Here is a 24,042-nt window from a genome sequence, read left to right on the forward strand (position 1 = left end):
AACCCTGTTCAGGTCAAGCTCCCAGGTCCTCCTCAGCAGGAGGCACCGAGCACCCTGCACCCCTCGCCCGGCCACGCGCTGCTGCACAGCACGAGGGCAGAGACCTGCAGGAACGAAACACGGGCAACTTACCGACCTGCGTGGTTTCACTGCACAGGAAGACACACAAGGGCAAGCAGCAGCTGCCTCGAGGCCGCTCGTGTCCTGCTTTCCTTCACTCCCCGCACGCACTAGCGTCTAACACGGCAACCAGAGCAAGGCACAGTTAACACAGGAGCTACCGTCGCCTCACACGCGGAGCGGAGCTGGCGCTGCCCCTCCGGCGCTCTTGGCCACGCTGACACGACCACCACTGACTCGGCCCAGGGGGAGCCGGTCGGGGCTGAGGCTGGGGCCTCGGCCTAGAAAACTAAGACACTAATTTAAGATCAACTCAGMTTTCAAAAATATTCTCTGGGACGTTTCCGAACCTCTTCTACTACCCAAGCAATTCCACAGGCTGCTCCACAAGCAACAACGCCATGGCAGCAGCTTACTCTTCCTAGTTTCCTATTTCGTTTGTTGCTAAAATAAAATGCAGACGATTGGCTTCAAAACAGAAGATGCACCAGTGGGAGGAATACAAGGACCTTTGCACCAAAGACCTCCTGGGTATCACGCAAAACCCACCTGCACTTGAGAACAACCTGGACCAAGTCTCCAGGGCCCTTGTTCAACCCCCAGCCTGCAGCCTCCGGGCTCCTCCAGCACAATTTGGGGGCAAAACTGCTGCATTTGTAACRTGAGACACCTGACTCCATCCCGCAAGAGGAGGGGAATTCAGAGGTACCGGTGGAGGCCGCGCCGCGGCACAAACGCTGCTGGAGAACCGAGGCCGGGCAGCGCTCGGGAGCCCAGAGCAGTGCAGCCGAGCGGAGCAAGCCAAGGACGTGCCCATGTGCTGAAATCCGGCCTCGAAGGGTACCAACCTGCAGGACTGATGTGCTAAATGGTAGAGCCAGAACAGGATCACATGAGGAAATGGCGCAGCAGCAGCTCCCCGGCCTCGCTCAAACCTAGCTGTGCTCTCAGTTGCTGGCAGCCCTTCCCGGAGCTGCTCCACACGGAGCAGCCTCCTCCTTCCCTCCTGCCCCCCTACTCAAGCAGCACGCTTTGTTTGCCCRATGTCCGTGTGGGAAGACAGTAACTTCAGGCAGGCAGAGCCCAACAGGCATCCAGCGCCGCTCCCGATCTCCTCTCCCCGCTTCCCACCCCGGCCAGCTCGCCCAAGCTCAGTGCCCTTTTTTCTGCTCTCTCCTCCCAGCTACATGGGAACAGCTCCRCCACCATGACTCACTTGTCCAGCTACAGGACACAGCACCGCGTCAGCCGGGCACTTTGGAAGGATGCAGCTCCTACCAACTCTTGATTTTGCAGGGAGGGTAACGCACCCCATGGCTGCACCTTGGCGTGGCAGCAGGCACCGGAGCAGGACAGCCCAGGAGGGAGCAGGAGCCACGACCTGGCCAGCTACAAAGCATCCTGACCCAGGAGACAGAGCGCAGCAGCAGCAAGGCAAGCAGCTCTTGCTGAAAGCAGCTTCTACCTTTAAAGCAGGAGCACCATCTTCCAGTGCTACATCTGGGCTCCAGGAGCAGATTTCCCCCGCTCTGACACGACCCCGCACGCGGCCACGTTCCAAGGCAACGCAACTCAGGCTCGAGGGGAGGATCTGCCTGTCCGAGCTCGCCGGGCTCGCAGAGGAGCTGAGCAAATGCCAGGGCAGCTCTGCAGTTGTCCCCCTTCCCTCAGCCACACAAGGGGCAGCAGGGGAGTCTCAGCCCTTGGAGAAGCTCAGGGCTGCTGCCCAGAGCAGGAGCCTCCGGACAGTGACCTGCTGAGATGCATGGAAAGGAAAGCACCCAGGAGCCCCTCTCACAGGCCGGTCTCCCGCTCGCAGCCCGTGCAAGGGGCGCTGGTGGCCCCGGCACCGCAGCGCTCGCCCGCCAGGCTGCAGCCTCAGGCGCAGGACAAACAGCCCCTGCAGCTGCTGGGATGGATCCCTGCTCAGCTCTGTGCGACACAGGAGGTGCAGAGCTCTCCCAACCGGACACGGCCACGCAGGAGCCGCACACGGGGAAGGCCGCGCGGCACCGCCAGCACCGACGCCGCTGCCGCGGGCACAACGCGGCCGCTGCCACTACTTCACGAGCAGAGTCTGGGGTGGTCCTGCCCTCGGCACCCTCCCCTGCCGGGGTCGGGGCCGGCCGGGCTCCGCACGGCGGGGACAGGCGGCCGAGGGAGCCGCAGGGTCCGGGCGGGCCGCCGGGAAGGTCGGCTCGGCGGCAGTGCCGGGAGGAGTCTCAGGGCATCCGGGCTAAGAGCCCCGCGCGCTGCAAGGTCCGGGAAGCCGAGCGAGCCGCCCAGGTCCAGCTCCACCGTAAGGCAACTTTTTTTTTTCTCCTTTTTTGTGTGTTTTTCTTTTTCTTCAATTAATATTTCCAAGGAAGAGAGCAAAGGGATGTGTCTTTTTAAAGAGGGTTTTTTTTTTGTTATTTTTAGGGGTTTTGTGTTTTTTTTTTTGTTGTTGTTCTTTCGTTTTTCCAAGGGAGAAAAAAAAAAAAGGAAGAGAAAAATCTCCTTCACCAAAGTCCTGTCTTTGGACGCCCGGGGTGATCCGGGGAGACAGGCACCCCGTCCGCAGGGGCTCAAGTCCAGGCGCCCGCCTGCCTCTCCCCAGCCCCACGCGCAGGAAGGAGGCACAACAAGCCTGTCCTCGGCAGAGGTCCTTTGGTTGACTTCCAAATTGTCCGTGATGGAAGGGAGAGGCGGGCAGAGGGAGAGCCAGACCCAAGGGAAGCTTGAAGACGCTGGGGAGGAGGGACAGGGACGATGTTCCTTTTGCAGCAGTCAGTGACGAGGACGCGTCATCATACGTGGAATGGGAGAAACCGGCCAGGCCATGGAGGTCGGAGGCTCCACAGGGTCAGCAGACGCTGCGGCTTCGATCCCCCGTCGGGGAACCTCGCTCCTCCGAGCTTCCTGATCGGGCTGCCCAGCGATCCAAAGGGTGAACACAGAGGGGAGCTTCGGCGCCACGCAGAGCAGACTTGTTTTGGTAAATCCAGACAAACTTCTAGCAATAATTTAAAACTTGATATATATATAATAATAATAAAAAAATCTCCCCTTTCCAACCCAGCCAGAACATTTTTTTAAAGAGACACTACGACATGAATGTGTGCACAGAAGGGGAGCAGTGGGGAGGACAAGCAAAAGATGGGTCCGGGGGGATGGGTCTGGCTCTGGTCGGGGTTGTAATAGCAAAATGGTGTTTTAGATGCAGATCGTCTTTGCTTTCCAGCCACAAGAGAAAAGAAGAAAATATCATGTGCGTTGTAGTTTCTCCCCAGCAGCCTGTTCATAGGCACCCATTTTCCAACTCCCTTCCTGTCCTTCCTCCTCACACGTCCCTTCTCCRAGCCGGTTCCCACCACCCGCCCCGTCTCTCAGCGGGAAGCAGAGCTGCAGCTCCTCTACTTCCCCACCGTCTGCGACTCCGCGGCTGCYGGCGCAGGGACTCCTTGGCTCAGGGGTTTGGCATCCTCGTGCGCGGGCTGGCTGGGCAGAGGGTGCCCTTGGCTGGCTGGGCACTGGCTGACCGTTTTGCTGGAAGACTGCGACGGGTAGCGCTTCCTGCCGTCTCCTCCTGACGTCGTCGGGTATCTCTTGTGTCCACCTTCCTCTCCCATGGGTGGCTGGAACAGAAACACCTGCTATCAGCACAGTCTTCTCCACTTTAAGGTTCTCTTTTCTGCCTCCTCGGCTGGTGGGAGGGTCATGCACGCACTCACTGCCCCATGCCTGTGCATGGACAGGCGCCACGTGAGCTTTGTGTCCAGCGACAGCCCCTCTGGTCCTGAGCAGCACCTGACCACATCCCACCTCACTCACAGCCCGGCCCCAGCACAGGGAAAGGCCTGAGCTCCCTGCGAGCTAGAACACAGCACTGCTTAAATTTAAAGTCAAAGGCAGAATGAATAGCACTGTCTCAAGGATGGAGCAGCTGAAGAGGAGCAGATACTTGGAGGTGTTCAAGCTGCTGTCCCTAGCCCAGCTGCAATGAGGAGGCATGACACTAGGGGTCACTGACTTTCCCRGCCTCCACCACTCAGGCCTCCAAACCCAAGGGGAAGAGGAGAGGCTGAGGAGGGAGATGAGTTACAGTGCAGGTCCTGCTCCTACTCACGTCCACTCGGAAGTCCTCGAGGCGCTTAAACTTGCTGAGGTATTCTTGCAATTTGCTGTTGATGTCCAGGTTTTTGGCTTTGGAATATTTTAAGAAGGCCCAGAACTTTTCCAGCCCATAAAGCTGTCCTATAATGGGGGGAAGAGAATTGAACCACAAGTCAGAACTGTTGCCTAAAAGCTTTCCCAGTGCTAGACCTGCAAATTTGCAACCCCGGGGACTCTTCTGGCCCACCAGAAGGCACAAGGAAGGCAATAGAGAATGTGGAAGACCGCAAGCTACATCAGGTCAGTAATGTGCAGCCTTCTGGTGAGGAGACATCCCCAGACTCTGTGCTTAGACTGATAGTGACAAAYAGGTGACAGACTGCCACACTGCAAGGCAGTGAGAAAGCCCAGAATAATGTGTTTTGTAATAGCCAGGCTTCCATCATCTCATTTCACCCTATGTCCTTCTATCTCCCCAAACAGGCTCCAGACAAGCAAACATCTACACTGGTCTCTGCTCCAAAGCAGGGGCACCCCTCACCACAAGGGGATGAGGAGAGCAGGTCTCAAGCATCTCAGACAGTGCAGGTGGCACTAGACAAACTCCAAGCCCAGGTCCCTGCCTGTGCCAACCTCCCCTCAGTCAGCCTGGGGAAAAGATTAAAAAAAGAAAGAAAAAAAAAAACCTAGGACAAAACAGCAAAGCCATGGAACCCAGCATAACAGTGGGGCATCGCAGCAAGGCCAGGTCAGACACATTCACATAAAACACTTTTTCATTTTCCTGAGATTATGAGCAGAGGCCCAGAGGCTCTAATGAGCTACATTACTGCCAACTCAAGGGGAGTCCAAAGGAGGTACCTACCAGCTTCATAATCCTTGATGGTCTCTTCTTGAAAGTCTTTAAATATGTCTGGCCGGAACTTCTTCTCCAGCCCATAGCTGTAGTATCTGAAAAGGCACTCCAGACCGTACCTGAGAAGAGAGCGACGTGTCATGCTCACTGCAGTGCATGCGACACCTGCACAGAGCAGCTCTTGCAGCAGAGCACCCTGCTGCACGTCGCAAAAAGAGCAGGTGACGGAGGGCAGCCCCAGTCCTGCCTCCCACAAGGCAGAGATGCTGCCTTCGCTTTGCTGTGAGCCCWGCAGACCCTCTTCCCTCATTCCCCTCCCAGGAATGATCATCCTGCCCTTCTCCTACCTGTATCCCTCCTTCCCGTCCTCCACAGCCAGTTGCTTGAACTCCTCGTACATCTTCTTGTTGAAGTGATCTCGGAGGAAGAAGGACCAGAACCGGAAGAGCGTGTTCATCTCCTGGGACTGCCCGATGCCCAGTCGTTTCCGCTCTGTTTGGGGAAGAGGGGCTCATTACAAGACAGACCTTGTCCCAAACAGCCAGCTCTGTACAGGAGCTCACACATAGGAGAGTTTGTGGCATTGTGAACAGCCTCACTTGTTGGAAGCTCCCTAAGAAACAGCTCTCCCTCTCCATGGACCGGAGGGGAGCATCAACTACCAACAAGGTTGTCCTACAGCATCCTGCTGGTCTTGCAGCGAGTGCTCTGCTACCCCATGGTGCCCATCCAACACACCAGCAGAGGGGCACCTTGCCCCAAAGCCCGCACGGGTGTCCCTGCCCGTGTGCCTACCATTAAGGCAGCGCCGACGGTACTTGTGGTAGACGTGTTGCGTGAAGCCGTTCTCCTTGAGCAGCTCGTGGGAAGGATGCTGRAATTTGGGCAGGGACTGCGGGGTGCAGCCATAGCTTCCAACAGCCGGGGTCCCTTCTGAGGGGCTGGAACTGAGCACAAGACACTCCTGTTAACCCCCTTCCTTGGCATCACCCAGCCAACAGCAGCACGAGCTCACACTCCACCCTGCAACACGTSTGCCCTGGTCCTGCCAGACCAGACAACACTGCCAGTCCCTTTACATGCCCATTCCCTTCCCTGTCTCTGCTTTCCCTGTCACTCTGCCTATGTCCCATACCTGATAGAGGCAGTACGAGGCCTGTGCTCTCGAGAATCCATCACCCAGCCCACGTGGCACTCCATCGGCGGATTTGAACTGTGTCTGGTCTTCCTCTTCCGCGGAGTCTGCAAGACACAAAGCATCAGGGATCCATCCTCTCCCCCTCTGGGCCCCAGCTGGGTAACCCCAACCTCCCCCCTGCACCCCAGCCCTGGTCTCACCTTGGCATCTATCGTCCTGCCTTCTTTCACCACTGGATAAAATCTGGGTGTCTGTGTTGGGTCTTTGAGCTGAGGTGTGCGAGGGGTCCGGGGGGTCCTGGCGTTGCGATAGTTGGGTGATTCTGGTACAGTCGTAGGCAAAGAGCGGGCAATTGTGGAAGGCTCGGGGACTCCGAACAGCTTGTTAGCCAAGGCGTCTGTGGGTACTGCAGAGAGAAAACCCCCATCCTGGGTCAAACTGAAGTCTGAGCCTGAGGGTATCACTAGAGCCAAGGGACTCCTTGCCAAGAGCAGGAACTCATGGATGTATCTCTGTCTTCCTGAGATGACCAACTTCAAATCTCGCCTGTGACAAGCCTGTTCGGGCCTTGCAGCAGGTCCAAGCCTGAGTYTCCAGGAATCCTACAAGTTATTTGTTTCCTAGCAGCTAACAGCAATGACAACTCCCTGCAACCCAAGCAGGACAGGCCAGCACTCCGCCAGAGCACCAGGCAGCCAGGCCTGGCACAGAATTCTCTCTCAGGTAGCGATGTTCTGATGAGTGGGTCCAAAAAGGAAGCTGCATCCTCACTGTTAGGTGAGGCAAAAGCAAGATCTCCCCCACTGGCTGGGACACCCTTGCCTTTGCAAAGGTCTCTTCTCTCGGTGCCCCAAAACACTCAGCCAAAAGAGCTGTGCTGCCCTAGGAGGTGACACCACACGGCTGTAGGTCCCTACTTTCCTCTCCCCTGCTGTGACCAAACCTCCCAGGCCCACCCATGTATCTAAGATCTGCAGCTCCAGTTCCTGCCACTGCCAGACCCTCACAGAGGCTGCACTGGCAAGTTTGCTTCAACMCCTCCACCCAGACCCAGCCCTGTTAGGAAGGATGAGGGCAATCCCAGTCCTACCCATTCCTCTCTCACTTACCTTGCTGGAATCTGGGAGGGCCGGGAGGAACTTCTTGGTTGGGATCCACAGGGGGCTCTGGGGTCAAGGTATCGAACTGCTCCCTGCTTATCATATTCACCTTCTTGAAGTTCTCCACCTCTTGCTGCATTTGAAGAGGAAGATGATGAAGCAACTAATTATTCACTTCCCTCAACTCAAAAGCTTTTCTCCATCACTGGAGCAATAGCCACAACACTGGGCACAAAATACAGCGACTGGGCCTCAGTGCCCAGCAGGATGACTCATATGCTTGTGTGTTACAAGGAGAAAGCCAACAGTCAAAAAAGGGTCCTGCAGTGACCACAGCTRACTCCATCAGATTTCAGGGATCTTTCAGAGCAGCTTTACCCACCTTCACTTACTTCTTTCAGGCTCTTCTATTTACTTATACCAGCAGGGCTCAAGCTAAGTTTGATGACCTCTGCCTGACCAGCACCCACTATCYGTGCTGCCTTCTTGCATTTCTGCCACCTCCTCCCCACATCCCTAAACAAGCCTAGAGAAGTCCCTGACCATGAGTCTCCAAGCTGGGACTCTCCTGTTTTAGAGGCAGATGGGTTTCTCTATAAAGCCCAAGCCCATGCAAACCAGGAAGTGASCAGGGATCAGGTGCGACCGAGCTATCAATGAACCAGCCCCCAGTAACTGCTGACGCTGAAGCACCATTAAACTGGGCACTACAGACCATGCAGAGACACCTACTCGCTCCAGAGATCCCACACTGCCCGCCCACCCCTGCACAGAGGAGCAGCCCAGACCCTGGCAGACAAAGTGACATGTTCCATTTTCCAAGTCACCTTGTTGCCAGCACATTATTTAACTCGCTGCAGCCTTGCGCTGCATTACAGGGCTGTTTATCCCACACACCACAGAGCAGAATGCTGGGAACCAGAAATCCCAAGCACTGCCTGCAGCCCTATGCTGTAAGAGGATAAATCCCAGCTTAGCTCTACCCTGTACATGGGCTAGAGCCCTGGGAACTGCCCTTTCCATCCCAAAGCCCCAGGGTGGTCAACCTGCCTCACGGGCTCCCTATAAGGAAAAAGCTCCTGCCACACATAAACTCYCTCCCTTGGATCAGCTACTCAGCTCTCACCTTGATCTGAGAGTACTCTGGCTCAAACTGCTCTGTCCACAGGTCCTGCTCATAGTAGTAGAGCCCATCATTGATGACCTTGGCCAGCTCCGAGCTCATTTTAGCCCTGGATGTGTGGTTGCCAGTCCGGTCCCCGCCAGGGTGCCGGCGCAGGTAAGGAGGTGTCTGGGTCACAATGAGGATCTTGTTCACATCCCGATCATCTATCTCATAATCCGAATCCTCATCCGACCAGTCGGTGAACGTGTTCTTGCGGCCATCCATCTGCTCCATCTCCTCATCAAAGAGGAAGTCCAGCTCCTCAGGTTCATCTTGGTCCTTTTGCTTCTGCTGCTGTGGTGTCTTGGCCTCCTCTGGTTTCTACAAGCCAAAGGTGACGTAGGGTAAAGATCAGCCAACAGAACACACCCAGCACTTGCAGACTCTGCTATTCCATTTTTTTTTCTTTATCCTATCCAGAAATTGTCCATTTGAGAACACTATTTGTATCTCAGGCACTGCATATTGGTTATTAAGGGAGTTCAGATGAGGGCAAGAGACACTAGAATATCACTCCAATGACAGACAGACTTTGTCTGTCTTGAAACCTGATGCTCARTTACGATTCAAGACAATTGGCCAAACCCCATCCCAGTGGCTCCTACATCACTCCATACCTTGGGCTTGGCTGGAGAGGGCCGAGGCCTCTTCTTCACTTCAATCCATGTCTCTGAATCCAAGTCGGGCAAGCTGGCGGACAACCCCTTGGGCATCGTCTTCAGGTTACTGACCTCCTCAGTCTTGGTGGGGACYGGGCTGGCAGGTCGTGGGGAGCCAGGAGCAGATTCTACATATGGTGAGAGACAAGAAAGTGCTCTATAAACCTCAGAGCTGGTGCTCAGCTTCGCTTACAGCCCGGGCTTAGAGGGAAGAAGCAAGCCCTGGGGACTGGGTCCGTGAAACACCCAACCAAGAGGAAAACATCTACTCCTGCTATCAAGTTTGACAGCATAGCAGAGCTCATGGGACATGCTAGCAAACAATACCCTCAGTAGAAACGTCCCTGCTATCAAAAGGCTGCCTCAGAATGCTAATGAAGTAAAAAAATCTGTTTATGGCAGTGGTGCTGGTCTTGACCACAGAGCTCTGCAGATGCCTGCTTCCCAGATGGATAAAAGAGACCCAAAGAAGGTAGCTAATATACTGCTCTTAAGACACCTTCTCAAGACAGCCTTATAGCCAGTGGGCACAGATCTCCCCTGCCAACACTAGCTCTTACAAAAGCCCTGGCACCTCCTTTATACGGCCTTTCAAGGTCAACTCTGGGCTCCTGCCAGGGAGGATGGAGGAATAAAGACAAGGGACAGTCCTTAAAGGATTGCTGAACCTTCCCCAGCAATTGCTTGACAGCTCCTTACTTGCTGCCCCATTTGTGCCCCACATCTCCTCACCCATTTGGGTAAGGTTGGGTTCACGAATATCCTCTGCTTTGCCCAACGATGGGAGGGCATTTCCAGGAACGGCTGAGGCACTTCCAACAGGATTGACCTTATCCAAAACCCTTCAGCCTCCATCTGAACAGCACCTCCCACCTGCCCCCAGATCTCTAARGGAAAAGACATACACGTTTGTTTCATGTTTCCCCATACAGAGGGGCAGTGCTCTGAGGGTCTGAAGCTTATTCCACACATAYGGTCAGACCCGTGCTGCTTTGCACCACATAGCAGAAAGCAAATGGCAAAGCCAAGCCCTGACTTGAGGGCATTTTCTCCTCTTAGCAGTCTCARTGCTTTGGCAGTATCAACACCACATTCCAGCCTTCCCAGAACACTCACCTGTCTCCTTCTGGAAGCTCTGTCTGGGCACAAACTCAGGGCAGTTGATGAACTGGGAGAAGTCTGTCTGKGTGTAGTCTGCCATAGGAGGGCCAGGCAGAGCCCATTTTTCTGGCTGCTCTTTTCTCCTGATCTTCTGGTCCACAATTTCCACTACTTTGCTGTCCTTCAGGGCCTGGAACCAAATGATGCTGGGTGAATTTATGGCCCTGCCTTGGCACGCTGAGCGGCTAAGCCTCAGCCCTAGCCCTTCCTTTCTAAATAGTCCAAGAGGAGAAGGGAACAGGGCAAATGATAAAGCAAGCATCACGTGCATCTCACCCATGGCCCAGCTAGAAAACAGTGCAGGATGGTGAGAAAAAYAACAAGGAGGGAAGTTCAGCTTCCCTTGCCCTCACCTTGATGATGAGGCTGATGTCGGTAGTCAGTGCCTGCACCCGGTGGAAGCTGGCAATCAAGGTGATGGGAAGGAAGCCATCCGAGTCCATCTTGCGACGCAGGAAGAAGTCTCGCTCCAGGTTGTCCACGCTGAAGTAATACTCTCTGCATGGACAGCATATCAGTAAGAGGCGGCTCCTGTCACCTTCCTCAGGGAACCCTGAGGAAATAATCCCTACCCTGCCTCCATGCAGCTCCTGCACAGAGCTGTTCTGCTGCTGCAAGGCTGCATACAGAGAGCTGGGGAGCCTGGGCATGCCGATGCAGCACGTGCTGCAAGCAGCGTAGCATAGAGCAAACATGCCTCAGCTCCAGCCTCACCCAAGAGAYTAGCTATGCAGTCCCCAGGGAAGGTGTCATTAAAGAGGCCACCAACAAGCACCTCCAAACAACGTGCAGACAAGGGAGAGAGGCAGTGCTTACATTTGCCGCTTGATGTAGTCCTTGAGCAGCTCCTGGTCCACGCTGTACAGCTCGGTGCTGCTGATGTTGTCGAAGTAGTAAGTGATGTTGCTGGCGTACTTCTGGGTGCGGGAGCCGTCCGAGCCCTCGTACTTCCGGTACCCGTACTGGTAGTCGAAGTGCGCTACGAGACACCAACGAGGGGATGTCTCTGTCAGCACAGAGCCTCCGCAATCTGCTAACAGGTTGTGCTACCAGATTATACCAGATTACAGCACAAATAGCCCCAGGACTGCGGAGTGGGACATCCCCGCTCCACCCCTCATGCTGCCGCTCTCAGCCTTCCCCGGAGAAAGGGCCACCACCTGGGCAAGGAGACGCCATTATCCCTCTTATCCAGGAGCAACCGGGTAGCCTAGATAATGCACCAAGGCTCTGCACTGAAGCCATTATCAGATTCAGCACAGCCACAACCCTGACAAGGGTCAATGTGGATGCTCTTCCTCACTCGAGCAAAGGTTCCTGCCTGACTCTCAACGTTACATTAAGCCCAAGCAGAATATCAGCATGTTCTGCACACAGGAGGGCTCAAGTGACAGAAAGCAGGCAGAAGAGCTCAGCCTGAGAAGACAAACAACATTTACCTTTATTCAAATACTCATAAATATAATTTSCTTTTACTAAAATCAGCTCAGCTAGATGCCACCTCTAGAACAGCACCTAAGTCCTCACAAGGGAAGCCAAATCAAGAGTCCTGGGCCATRAAACAACAGTTCATGCTTCTTAGCTGGGATGATCTGCTTGAACTACTTCTGTGTATCCTACTGCTCTCTGCACCCTCCCCAGGCAGCTTTTCAGGGCCCCAGGTCACCCACACACTCGCTGCTGCCTCGCACGCCTCAGCACACGCCCTGCTCGCTCGCTCTGCAGTCACCAGGCCACACATACAGCGAGCACCTCCTCTGCCGCGGCCCCGGCCCCTGCCGCGGCCCCGGCCTCGGCCCCGGAAGGCCCCTCGCACGGCTCCTCCCTCGCTCTTCACGCTGGAGGTTTCGTCGTGGTCTTGCCAGCTGCGTTCGTGCTTATTATCCGGGTGCCAGCCTGTGGGAGATGGGAAGGAGGAAGAGGAGGGAGGTTAAGAGTTGAACACATCTCCCTAGGGCAAGTCCTGGTGCCTCCGAGCTCTTCCAGAGAGCAGAGTGTTGGCACCAGCGCCAGCTGTGCCTGGCGGGGCAGCCAGCCCCAGGGCTACGGGGCTCGGTCACCCCAGGGCCAGCAGAACTTGCTCATGGCAAGCAGGGGCAGAGCTGGGCCACACACAGCACCCACCTTTCAGCTCGCTGCGGTTGTTGGAAGGGTGTCTGTGCTGCTCATTTTGCCGGTTGTTCCGAGAGGCTGTTTTGTCCCGGGGCACCTCTGACTTCATGTCTATCTGCAGAGGAACCCACTTGTGTTTGTTGCCTGCAAAAGAGGAGGACCTGGGTGTGATGCAAGCTCAGAGATATCTGCTTCCTTGCCCCTCCACCCCTTCTCGCCACACACACCTCACACAAAGTGCAGAAAACATCAGGGCCTTTTGCAGTGACTTTTCCCTTGGATGTCCCTCAGGGCCCCACTCTCTCTGAAGCCACAAGAGGGATCATGAGGATGCAAAAAGGATCTGACTGGGGCTCTSTGGCACAGAGAAAGAACGTGCAAACGCCCCTGTTGCTTCATGGCACTTGTCTCTCCTCTCTTCCTTTCAGTCCACAAGGCTCAGGCCACACCAGCCCACGTGTCAACCATGGCTGACATGACCTACAGTCAGGTGCCTTTTCTGTGCCACCAAGCAGCACACAGGAGAAGGCAGACCCCTCCTGCCACAGCTCCTCAGGAAAGGACACTAGAGGCCCTACGTGGGCCATGTTGTAGCTGCACTCCTGCCTCTGTTTATGGCAAGGTGCACCCTGTTGCAGCCTACACACCTTTCCACCCTGACTGCCCCAGGGCTGGCAGCGTGTCCTGCAGCAAGGCCTGTGGGGACAGCAGGCAGTGCCTGCACCCAGCCTGGGGTCACAGAGGGAGAGACAGGTATCCAAGTGCTGCTGAGCAGAGGTGACTACCCCTGCAGGCAGCCTGCCACAGCCAGCCTCACCTTTCTTCTTTTGGGCTGACTTCTGGTTGTCATCRTCACCGTTCTTCTCCTCTCCAGACTCATCCGATTTAGTTTTCAGACTCTCCTTGCCATCACTCCCATCCCCTTTCTCCTGCTCTTTCATGTCTTTCTTCACAGGCAGTTTACGGATGGGCGGTGCTTTATGCGGCTGCCGGGGATGTGAAAGTACAAGAGGAAACATGAGGGTTGTGAGAAAGTGAAGAGCTGGAGGCAGAGCCCAGCAGTTCCAGTGGGAACAAGGACAGAAGGGTTTAGGAACATTCCTACCCCATGCCCCCCAGAGCTCTCCTGTGTATGTGACCAGGGCAAGGTGTCCTACAAAAGCAGCTGAGTTATCTCCAGGAGACGCACTCGAGTCGGGACACCACTCTGGGCACAGAAGTTAGGGGAAGGACAAGGAGGCTCCATGTTCCTGGATGGGGGCTTCAGATCACACACTGCCAACATGACAAGAGTGCGAGTGACCCTCCTGCCCTGAGACAGCAGGGAGACGTTGAAAACACGAGCAAATACAGAAGTGCTTCAACAATGCCACATCTCCGCAAGGAATGAAAAGCTCTGCCCTATAGACATGCAAATCTCTTTTTCACATGTGCTTTCAACTTTGTCAGTGGAAGTCCCAGCATTTACGCAGACCTTTTCTTGCGACACCCAGCCCTGAGCTGCCCTACCTGCCTCCCCAGCCCCGGGGGTTAGAGCGGGCTCTGCACTCCCAGAATAGCATCACTGAGCAAGGGAGCCCGATCCACGAGGCGGCCCTAAAAGGAAATGCCCTGCACCCAGGATGCTATTCCTGGCTGCTCTGCACCGACACTCAGCACCCCAAATGGTCCGCTCAGCCGAAGTCACCAGGGCGGCAATGGGACACGGAGACCTGCAAGGGCCCTGTCCCATTCACCAGGCGAGAACCCCTCTCAAAAGGCCCAGGATCTCCCACCTTGTAACAACAGAGTACACAGAGGTGCCCATCAACACCACTGCTTCCCCGAGCACGCTACTGAAGGAAGAGGGGGGTATAAAATATTGAGGTTCAACCAAAAATATCTGTTGAAAATCTTATAGTCTCACCTGGACACTCTTGTGGGCTATTTCTCCAGGTGTTGGCCAATTTGTGGCATCACCGAAGTCACCAACCTTGTGTCCAAAGAGAAAGATCTCATTAGTGCACAATTTGTGGGTTTCACCAGATGCCCTCACAGCCATGTTATCACTGCCACCACCCACTCGTGTCCCACAGCTGGCTATCCCCAGAACAGCTTGTGTGTTGTACCCAGTCATCATGGCTGGGTACATCCAYGGCTGGATGACTATATACATCCCCAGCCCCAAAATGGTCCTCAATTTAAACCCAAGYATCTGCAGACCAGTATATATATCTATCAAGGATTGTAACAAATGGCCACCAATCTTCCAACTGTCACCAAGCTCCCTGCCCCAGCAGGAGCACATGGTCTCAAACTGCTCAGGRTAATTCCCAATACCACTCAAGCTTTTAAACAGAGTGTCTTCGGGGAAAGGTTGTAAATTCAGGCCCCTGAGACCTTGTCATAGTTACTGTTCCTTGGACAGGCAAAGCACAACAGAACTGAAAGCAGAACTTCTATTCTTAACCAACCTGAAGCAACCACGTCCCATTAAAGAAGTTGCTTCCACCTAGTGGCAGCCAGGCTCGTTTTCACTTAAGTGCTTAACTGCAATCCAGTGCTGGTGACCACAGAGCATAGGGACTAGGTAGAACTGTTTGGAGGGATTTGGAGGGGGAAAGCAGGCAGGTATCCAATGGTTGTTAGAACAGCAGCAGAAAGCAAGGACCCAAACTGCTGTCTGGATATGTGATTAGTAACGGTTGGACATTGAACTTAAGATGATGCAGCCAGAGAAACTCCCCCTTGTCCTTGAGGGGTTCTCAATTCTAAGTTGATTTGGAGTCACCGAGCCCTTCATGAGAACACATCCCTCTCTGCAAGGCAGGCTTTTAGGGAAAAACCATCTCCAGCGCAGAGCCACACCTGTCCCATAGACAGAAGTATCTTCTGACACCAAGGCCACGCTCTTGAGATGGATAAAGAAGTAATGTGGGGTGTCAGATGCATCTTTGTGGCTGCTGGGAGCCAGCATTAATAGCCAATGTTCTCAGTTATTCCTGGGGTAACTATGCCCCAAGCACCTGCACCATCCTCAGGACGTTCCCCATCAGACTCTGACCCACGGTTCTTCTGCAGAAACAGTAGCTTGGTTTGCAACTAATTAGTGTGGTTGTCGGCGTTCCAGTAGAGAACGCAAACCAGACGGGATCGAACAGGAACCAGCAGATCAGTTCCTCCATCACCCCACAGACCTGCCCACACTGCAAAGCAGGCACAACCAAGTGCTACAGCGTCCTTGAGAGAGGCCACTCCACTAGAGAGCTGCAGAGGGGGTGGAGAACAGGCCATTCTCCTCCCTGCTCTTGCTAACAGGCAGGCCAGCACGTGAGCCCCTCTGCAGTGAGGCTCATGCAGGAAGCGTCTGCTCAGCAGCCTCCCTGGACGCTCACCCTGTGCTCAYGGCTGCACCAGGAGCTGGAGGCCAGCAGGAAAGGTAGCCAGACTTACCTTGCTCCCCTTCCGCTGTCTGGGGTTGGCAGCCCTCACCACTTTAGCAGGGGTTGTAAGTTCTGCAAGAAAAAGAAAATAATAATGTTAAGAGAGAGCTGAGGGCTGTGGAAGTGTTAGCTCTGAGGGGAGGTAGGTAGAAAGCGAGCCACAAGCAGCACTTCCCCTCCTTAGGCAAAGGAGGGAAAAGAAAGAGAAAACAGAGCTGGCTTCTGACTCAGGTTGCAGAAGGGCCCGGCAGGATGGAGCGGAGCCCTTCCCAGGGCTGCCTGCTGCAGATGGGAAGCGCCACATCAGGGCCCCCTGCCTGCTCCATCACATCCTCGTCACTGACGGGCTCTCTGCAGCAGACTCCGCATTCTCTGCACTCGCAGCCCTCCTGATGAAACCAACCCAGTTGGCTTCCCTGGGAATGCAGCCCATAGCCCTGTCCCTCTGCACAAAGACCCCCTGCCTCAGCTCAGCCCTCTCTGCAAGGGCCCTCTCTGCCCTGCCAAGCAGCTCAGCCTGCTCTGCAAAGCAGAGCCCAACCTGCTGCATGCACAGCCAAACCAACCTGCCCTTGAGGAGCCGAGCTCATCRCGGCGCGAGCCCGGCCTTCCCAACGAGGCCGAGGCCTCGGCAGGCGGGACGGGCGCCCGCGCACACGCCTGCTGCCCTGCTCTGCTCGCCTCGCTTTGATCTGCTGTGCGGAGCAGCACGGGGCGCCGCGTTCACGAGAGGGAACGTACGGAGAGAGGCAGCCACGCGGGGACGCGCAGGGGCCTCCGCCGCCCGCAGCGCTCAGGTGCCTCTGCGGTACTCTATCAGCCCCGGTGCCCGTACTCTAAAAGCCTTTTTAAGAGCTTTTAAGAACAAGCAGGTCTAGCTCTTATGGGAACTTTTCAAAAGCAGGAGGGGTCACAGAGGGGACTGCAGACAAACCCTCCTGGGATCACATCACATCATTAAAAAATGCTACCGAATTCTTCATCTCAATGCTGTTCCCTTCCAATTTCAAGGGCTCCACAAAGCTTGCAGCAAGCCTTCCCACATGCAGATGGGGTTTGCTAGTACGTTTTTAAGCAGCACGTACCAAATTTATTCCGAAACTGAACGAATGTGATGGGAAACCACATCTTCACACACACCGGGGACACACAAAGGCCGAGGCAGCCCTGCTGCAGCCCCGCTGTCCTGCAGGGACCATGCACGAGGGCCAGCTCCTTAACATGCAAGCCAAGCAGGAAGCAGCGCGGGGATCCCGCTCAGGGAGGAGCCCACGGCCTCACGGTGCCGCTGGGGCCCCCACGCTGCCCGGGCAGCTGGGCGAGCGGCACCACCAGCCCCGGCTGCCAGAGCAGGAGGCTCGGGCGGGGGTGAGGAGGGATGGGGGTGAGGAGGGATGGGGGTGAGGAGCAGGGCCCCGAGCGGCAGCAGAAGCCACCTGGGGACACCCAGGGAACACCCGGGGTAGCCTACCGAGCTCCGCTCAGAGCTGGCTTTGATCTCCTGCATAAGGCAGCTTCACTTTGCCTAGATGATCAAAACCGGTCCCTTTCGGAGCCTTGAAACCTATGATTCATCCTGCCAGCCCAGCCTTGCTCAGAGCTGGAAACTTTGAAGTGTCAATAAGGCAGAGTCGGTCACGGCAGAATGAAGCCATGTGCGTTCCCTTCCCCCTCTCTCCCTTTCATGGGGCGGTTTCACCCCAGGGACAGCCCAAGCTCTTCACTGGGTCCCCAAATCCTCCTCATTTCCTCCAGCGCCTCCCCAGCCTGCTTGTACCGCCGCCCTAATCAAACCCCGGCCATCCCGCGCGTCCCTCGGTTATTCCATGTGCACCTCATTGAGAATCCTGGCTCTGTGCAGGAATCTTGCCACGAGGCTTTTCAACTTCCCTGCTCGCGTAGGAAGAACGAGTGCTTTCAAAGCGGCCCCTGAAATCCTCCACTCGACGCCCACAGATGTCACCAACTAAATATAGCTTCAAAAGGCTCCAGCGCTGCAGCGCAGCCCGGCAGGCAGCCCCTCTCGGCAGGGACGGGAGCGCCCGTCGGCTCCACCACGCTCGGCACAGCTGGAAAAGGGAACTGCCCTCCCCGCACAGCCCGGTGAGCATCACGGCCCCGGCGGGAGCGCAGGGCGCCCGTGCCCGCTGCAAACACCCGCCTGGCACCACATGAAGGGCATCCTGCCCTCTCCGCTCCAGCAGCCACGCCGCCAMCCTGTCACATCGCCACATAGTTTGGGACATCCCTGGGGACGGGTCAAAAAGAGGTCCCCTCTGGCCTCTAACTAAGGAGAGCACCAATGCAAGGCGCAAGCGGGGGGGTGAGCAGTGCCAGGGCTCCACCGTCTCTGCGGCGCAGGGAGGAGATTGCTTCAAACAAGTTCTGCGAGTTTCCTTATCTGCAAGATAGGAGCAGGGATCCCTTATCGAGCAGAGGTGCTGGGAGGACTAATTAGCGTTTGCAGAGCACCGCAGGAGACACAACACGCTGAGCAAAGCTGCAGCCCGGCGCGGGACACCCACTCAGGCACAGATGCGGAGGCGGCCGCGGGCTGCTCCTGTCAGCACCAATGGAGGCCATGGGAAGAACTAAGGGAAAACTTGGGACTAGCGATGCTAGCAAGGGGTACTGGAGCCTGCATCCAGTACATCAAAAAAGTGCTGACATGTCTCAGAGGTCACAATACCCTGGATGTTTTCAAAATAAAACGAAAAAATTGCATGGAAAAAGATAATGGAAACACGCAAAGTCAGCTGGTTGAAAGACACCTTTTTGGTGCTTGGGACCAAGGAGAAGACAGGGAAGAAGCCCCTGCAGCTCTCTGGGGCCACACAGTCCCTGCACAGCCCAGGAGGAAGGAGAGGGCAGCACAGGAGRATGCGGAGCAGCTGGATCCCTCCCGAGCAGCCCCCGGGGCCCAGCCAGGCAGCAGCCGAACGCCGTGGGSGGCTGGGCCAGGGGTGCCCTGAGCCAGGGGAGCCCTCACAGGCAGACCCCTCAGTGCACCCAACTCCTCGCTGAGGAAGGGCATGTGGAGAGGGAAGGGGGTTCGATCAACAGCTCTGCTCAATACCTGACAAAAGCAGCCAGGGAAATCTTGGGGAGGAGACAACGGCTTTCCGTCTGCTTCCGAGGGCTTGCTGCAGCTGCTGGCCTCTACTTTTTGATGCAAACAATATCAGGAGGCCTATCAAGGAGCTTTGGGTCCTGACACTTAAAAGAAACAGGTGCTCTTTTGCACCCCTGGAAACCCAAGCAAAGGCCCGGGCCACGCTGGGCAAGGGGCACGCGAGGCAGGCGTGGGGCGAGCCCCTGATTTCGCTGCGTAAGGGCAGCGAGCGCAGGGAGCCCAAGGAGGAAGATGGGGTTTGTCTGAGGTCACGGAGCAGATGTGAGCGGAGCTAGGAATAGAAAGCGGGTCTCAGGTTTTGATCCAGCAGCTCTCTGCAGCCTCCTGCCTCCTCCCTGCCTATCCTCAGCTCACTCGCATGGCCTCAGCACTGATTCCACCAGAACCGATTCCCCCTCTGCCCCCTCAGCTTTGCCAACAACYATCTATGGAAACATGTTGACAATCAGATCATTTCCTTGTGGACTCCAAAAGCCAAGCTGAGSTTATTTCTTAACAACCGAGAGGGGTGACAGAGCAGCACGATGCCAGACCACTCCTGAACCCCTCCACCACCAAGCCACAGCTCGAGTGTCCTCCGCCTTTGGGAACATGCTCCCTGAAGCTCTCAGCAGAAGGACAGAGCCACGAGAACACCCTGCGTTCTCCTTCCAGACCATAACCGCCGCAGGGAAGCTGCCCTCCAAGTTCACAGCCATGGCTGGACTAGGGAACACCTCTTCAATGGAAGCAGATGAGTCACTGCCCAGGGAGCAGATGGACAGGGCAAGAGAAACTCTGCACAACTAAACAAGCACTGACCACACGCTGCAGGACCCCAGAGCACCATGTTCAGCCCAGGAGACACCTGTCCTGCCCAACCTGGGCAGATCAGAAACAGCATTGGTGAAGCTGTYGCTCTCATTTCTATCGGAGCTTGTAGCTTTTAAAGATGGGAAAGGAAGGAATCAATGTGGAAGGTTGGGGAAATACCTAGTACTGCAGAAAAAATATCTGCACCTCTAGCAAGCAAACTGCAGCGCCTGCTCCCGCCAGGCTGCCCGTGTGCAATGGAGACAAGGGCCTGTACCACCAAAGCAGCAGCTGGGACAGCCTCTCCAGGGCGGGCAGAGCCCAACAGGAACGCAGTCTCCCAGGGCTCTGGCCACGCCAGACCTCAGCATGTGCTCCATACCCGACGCTGCACACCCTTCCTTCCCCCAGGAGCCAAGCAGGGAACAGGCTTGCCCCCGAGCTGCTCTAAGTTCACAGCACGCATCTAGGCAAAACTGCTGACAAAGGTGGTTGTTGAAGCCGAGAGCCCGGACTTTGCACTGGAGAGGCTGAGGCAGGGGCACAYGCTCTGCACTGCCCGTCTTGCTGGGGGGCACAAGGGAAGAACTGGAATCCCTGGTTTCCCCAGAGCTCTCCACAGGAGCCCAAGGGCGCAGAGTGGGAAAGCCAGTCCGCACACCTAGCAGTTTAACAGGATCTACTTAACCACACTTCTGCAGAGACAACAGTCTCAATTACCTCTCCTTCTGTGGGGCATTGCTGGTGAGTGCTAGTCAAGGACCGCAGACCACACCAGGCATGGCAGGGTACCCGCTCTGGCAAAGCTTCTTGGATGTCTGGGGGTTCATGGAGAACAAGCTCAGCTTTGACAGTGTTGAGCCAAGGTCTGGTGAGGCTGGAGGTCTGTGCAACTGGGACACGAGAGGAAAACTGTGCCCCAGCCAGAACTAACCTGGCGAGGAGAAGGCACTTGCACTGACCTCCTAGAAACACAGGGAGCGTGAGGGTGTGACAGCTTCTGAGAAGAGCAAGAACAGTCCCACCTCCGCTTGACCCTCAGTGCCCTGGTCAGATAGGAGAAACATCTCCTTGCCTTCCCGCCCCCCAAAAGCGGCATGCACTAGAGGAAAAGCTTCATAAAGTTTTATAAAGATTTTTGTCACTGACCGGCTTTGCATGCTCCCATTTTTCTGGAGATGTCATAAGATGCACAAAACCTGCAAGCTTCAGGGCAAGCTGAGCACGTACACTGCATCTCACCTACGTGCCAACACGACGTTTTCCTGCTCTACCTCTCACCAAATCACTGCCACAGGTAGAAGAGYGGGGGTAGTGAGGAAGGTGCAGGAACGGAGGCAAACACTAGGTCAGGGCTCCCTCAAGAGCTCTAAATCAGATGCCACCATGTGGAAACGTAGCACAAAYGAGGCACATGTCTCCTGCAGCAGCTCCCACCACTCCTGGGACTGCAGGCAGAGCTGTGATCCTGTGACTCCCAGGCTGGTACCACAGCGTGTGGACCCATCCACATAAGGATATTTTCAGCACCTCTGAAACTTCAGCAGCTTCTTGCCTGTGTAAGGGAAGCTGAGGAAGAACAGGTTAAGGTCAGGATCAAGCAAGGGGCCTGGTCCCTAAGCTGCAGAGYCGAGCAGGATCCGGGCTGGCAAAGCACGTGGGGAGCCTGTTCGACAGGAGCAGGACAAGCTGCAGGCACCACGGCTCAAAGCTTCCCAAGCCATTTTCTGCAAGTCTTCAGCAGACAGCTCCACCTTACCAGCCCTACTGTAACAGCGAAGGAAGCAAGGAGCTGCCTACACTTCTCTGCAATGTAAGCTCTGCAACTGCTGCAAAGATCACTAGCTAAAAATAACTTCAAAAAGGGCACTTGACAGCTCTGCAGAGAGCAAGAGAACACTCCTACCTGGGTGTCCTAAAGCAAGCGAGAGCTCAGGAGCCCGTGTGCCCCAGGAAAACAGGGGGAAAGGAGAAGACTGAGGGTGCAAGAAAGTTCAGGGAATGATGGAGACAGTGCCAGRCAGGCCAGCAGATCAGGGCCACAGGCTGCCCTTGTGGGCACCGGAGCTTTATTCCCAGCTCAGCAAGTCCTCAAAACCCCTCACTGGACACTCGTATGCAGCGTACAAGGAGGAATCCCCAGATAGTCTGCAAGGAAGAAAAGAACAAGAGCAGCTTGATGCGTTTACAGAGGCTGCCTCTGCTGAGAGCATCCCAGAGGCAGAAAAAAGTGCAGAGACCTTCAGCACAAGCAGGAGCAGCAGATGTAGAGCCCTCGGTACAGATGTCTACAAACAGGAATACTTTTCCAATACAAGCCACCACGGTTCTGTTATGCAGAACTGTACAGCCAGGTTGCACACACGCTTTGTAATTACAACCTTGGCCTCACGCTCTGGCCAAAAACCCTCCCTGCCACACACTGTGGTCACCCGCAGGGTCCCATTCCAGTCTATTTCTGGGCAGATGAAAGGAGGGATGGTCCAGATTTCCTAAAGACCCATAAACCACCCCCTGTAGCCCTCCTATTTAAAGACAATTCATAGACAAGCTATCATCTGGGAGGAATGGGTTAAGAAACACAAAAGGGCACTTMTAACATTAACAGCATCAGCAAGGCTACTGCAGATTCCTTATGGCACATACGACTACTACTTATAAGACAGTAAATTGACCATCTTAAGGGCAATGATATCTTTCCACTACCTTTCCAAGTGATGTTCTTCCCCAAGGAGGATTTCTAAGAAACCTGTGTCTCAAATGTTCATGCCCTGCATGGCTACTCCRTACACCAGAGTCATAGGGAATGAACAAACAGAGGAACTTTCCCCCGTAAGGAAAACTCCCTTGCACTCTCTCAAACTGAAGGATCTTTCCTGGAAAGCCACTGGTTCCCAGACTTCCCAAGGCATCCCACTGGGGACACAGCCAAGGTCACGCAGCCGATCAGAGCCTCTAAAAAGACCGTGCCAGGGGGAGCCGTGTGTGTCCCTGTGGTCAGCGAGTCACCCTGTTGCTTCCATGGGGCCAGGAACCCATCCCATTGCACGGCTTCAGTCCCCGAGGGAGAGACACCCCCGGAGCCAGTGTCTGGCCCAGCTCTTCTGGGGCACACGGGCCCCTGGCCAGCGGATCATTTAGGCAGCAACTCCTATCATCACTGGCAAAAACGCCAGCTCATCCCGATGCTTCCGAGGACGCCGACAAGCTCTCCAGCAGATTAAAGGGTTGCCGGGAGCGCTGCAGAAGCTGCGGCACCAGCAGAAGGCCACGTTAGCCCCACGGCCTGAGGACGTCCATCACGGGCCGGGCCAGGGCTCACACCCCGGGCCCTGGGAAAAGGCCAGAGTTGACCCAGCTGCCRCTGAGGGCCACACGGCAGAGCAAGGACAGGGGGAAAGCAGGAGCGTGCAGGGAAAGGCTCCCGCCTGGGCTCGGGAAACATCAGCCCACTTCCCCAGCGCGTTCTGCCCTCAGTAGCAAGGCAGGAGCCCGCGGAGAATTAGGCCACGCAGCCAAGCCAAGTCCTGGAGGCGGCTGACGGTCAGGCCCTGCTCCCAGCTGACAGCTCGGACACCGGCTGAGAGCTCATGACCTACAAAGCAGTGTCGGGAAGGCCACTAGCAGCAACTACATGACGGCAAGGACAGACGCAAAGCACATGGAAGGATATGCAGCTCCTCATAAAACACAGAGAAAAAACAACCCACTCACCTTTGGTGGCTACTGATTTGCAAAGTGAAGGCAAGGGGCTGTCCTACCAGGACCAGCCTCCACCCTCCAGGAGGGACCCGGAGCAGTTTCCTCCTCTCCCGCTTAGCTCTGCAGCACTGCCTGTTCTGCCAGGCTCTAATGAAAAGCTAGTTAACAGTTAATTATTACCCATTCAGACACACGATCCCCTACTCRGACCGAGTGCTGGCCAGGAGGGATAAGACAGTCACGTGACACAAAAATCCCGGCCTTATAAAAGCGCAGGCAACTATATTTAGTTTGAAAAATGATGACCTAGTGAGACCGCCCCCTCCCAGCGCAGCAGCTGATCTGCCCTCACGGGGATCCGACCTCACCATGCCGCCCCACGGCCAAGGGGCCGCACCACGACCCACAGAGCTGGCCCACAGGTGGCACGAGCTGGGTGCCCCGCGCACAGGCGGGTGATGCGGGAAGGGCCAGGCCGCAGCGCAGGCGGGGGAGACTCTCCCTCGCAGTCCCTGGCGTTGTGCAGGTCACCTTGTCAGCAGGGAAAGCTGATAAGCACCAAGAGCAACAAGCTGAGCCTAGCCCAA

General features: G+C 55.7%; 1 protein-coding gene across 3 annotated transcripts in view; it reads right to left on the minus strand.

Moving 5' to 3' along the window:
- Positions 1-2,602: 2,602 nt before the first annotated feature.
- The window catches only part of LARP1 (La ribonucleoprotein domain family member 1), a 31,475-nt gene continuing 10,035 nt past the window's right edge, over positions 2,603-24,042 (minus strand). Inside the window, exons 3-20 of one of the 3 annotated variants that reach the window (XM_026047604.1) lie at positions 15,839-15,900; positions 14,313-14,378; positions 13,224-13,392; positions 12,419-12,550; positions 12,047-12,190; positions 11,111-11,273; positions 10,648-10,792; positions 10,250-10,424; positions 9,092-9,261; positions 8,436-8,795; positions 7,319-7,442; positions 6,410-6,615; positions 6,207-6,313; positions 5,867-6,018; positions 5,419-5,563; positions 5,081-5,190; positions 4,229-4,356; positions 2,603-3,737 (exon numbers count right to left, since the gene is read on the minus strand). In XM_026047604.1, the coding sequence (XP_025903389.1) occupies positions 3,516-3,737; positions 4,229-4,356; positions 5,081-5,190; positions 5,419-5,563; positions 5,867-6,018; positions 6,207-6,313; positions 6,410-6,615; positions 7,319-7,442; positions 8,436-8,795; positions 9,092-9,261; positions 10,250-10,424; positions 10,648-10,792; positions 11,111-11,273; positions 12,047-12,190; positions 12,419-12,550; positions 13,224-13,392; positions 14,313-14,378; positions 15,839-15,900 (2,780 nt within the window). In that variant the 3' untranslated portion in view covers positions 2,603-3,515. Of the gene's footprint in view, positions 3,738-4,228; positions 4,357-5,080; positions 5,191-5,418; positions 5,564-5,866; positions 6,019-6,206; positions 6,616-7,318; positions 7,443-8,435; positions 8,796-9,091; positions 9,262-10,249; positions 10,425-10,647; positions 10,793-11,110; positions 11,274-12,037; positions 12,191-12,418; positions 12,551-13,223; positions 13,393-14,312; positions 14,379-15,838; positions 15,901-24,042 lie in introns of all 3 variants that reach the window. The other 2 variants (XM_026047603.1, XM_026047602.1) reach the window with 2 other exon arrangements.

This window comes from Nothoprocta perdicaria, unplaced genomic scaffold (assembly GCF_003342845.1).
Source record: "Nothoprocta perdicaria isolate Ctin4 unplaced genomic scaffold, notPer1 scaffold_5, whole genome shotgun sequence".
In the NCBI taxonomy this organism is placed as follows: domain Eukaryota; kingdom Metazoa; phylum Chordata; class Aves; order Tinamiformes; family Tinamidae; genus Nothoprocta; species Nothoprocta perdicaria.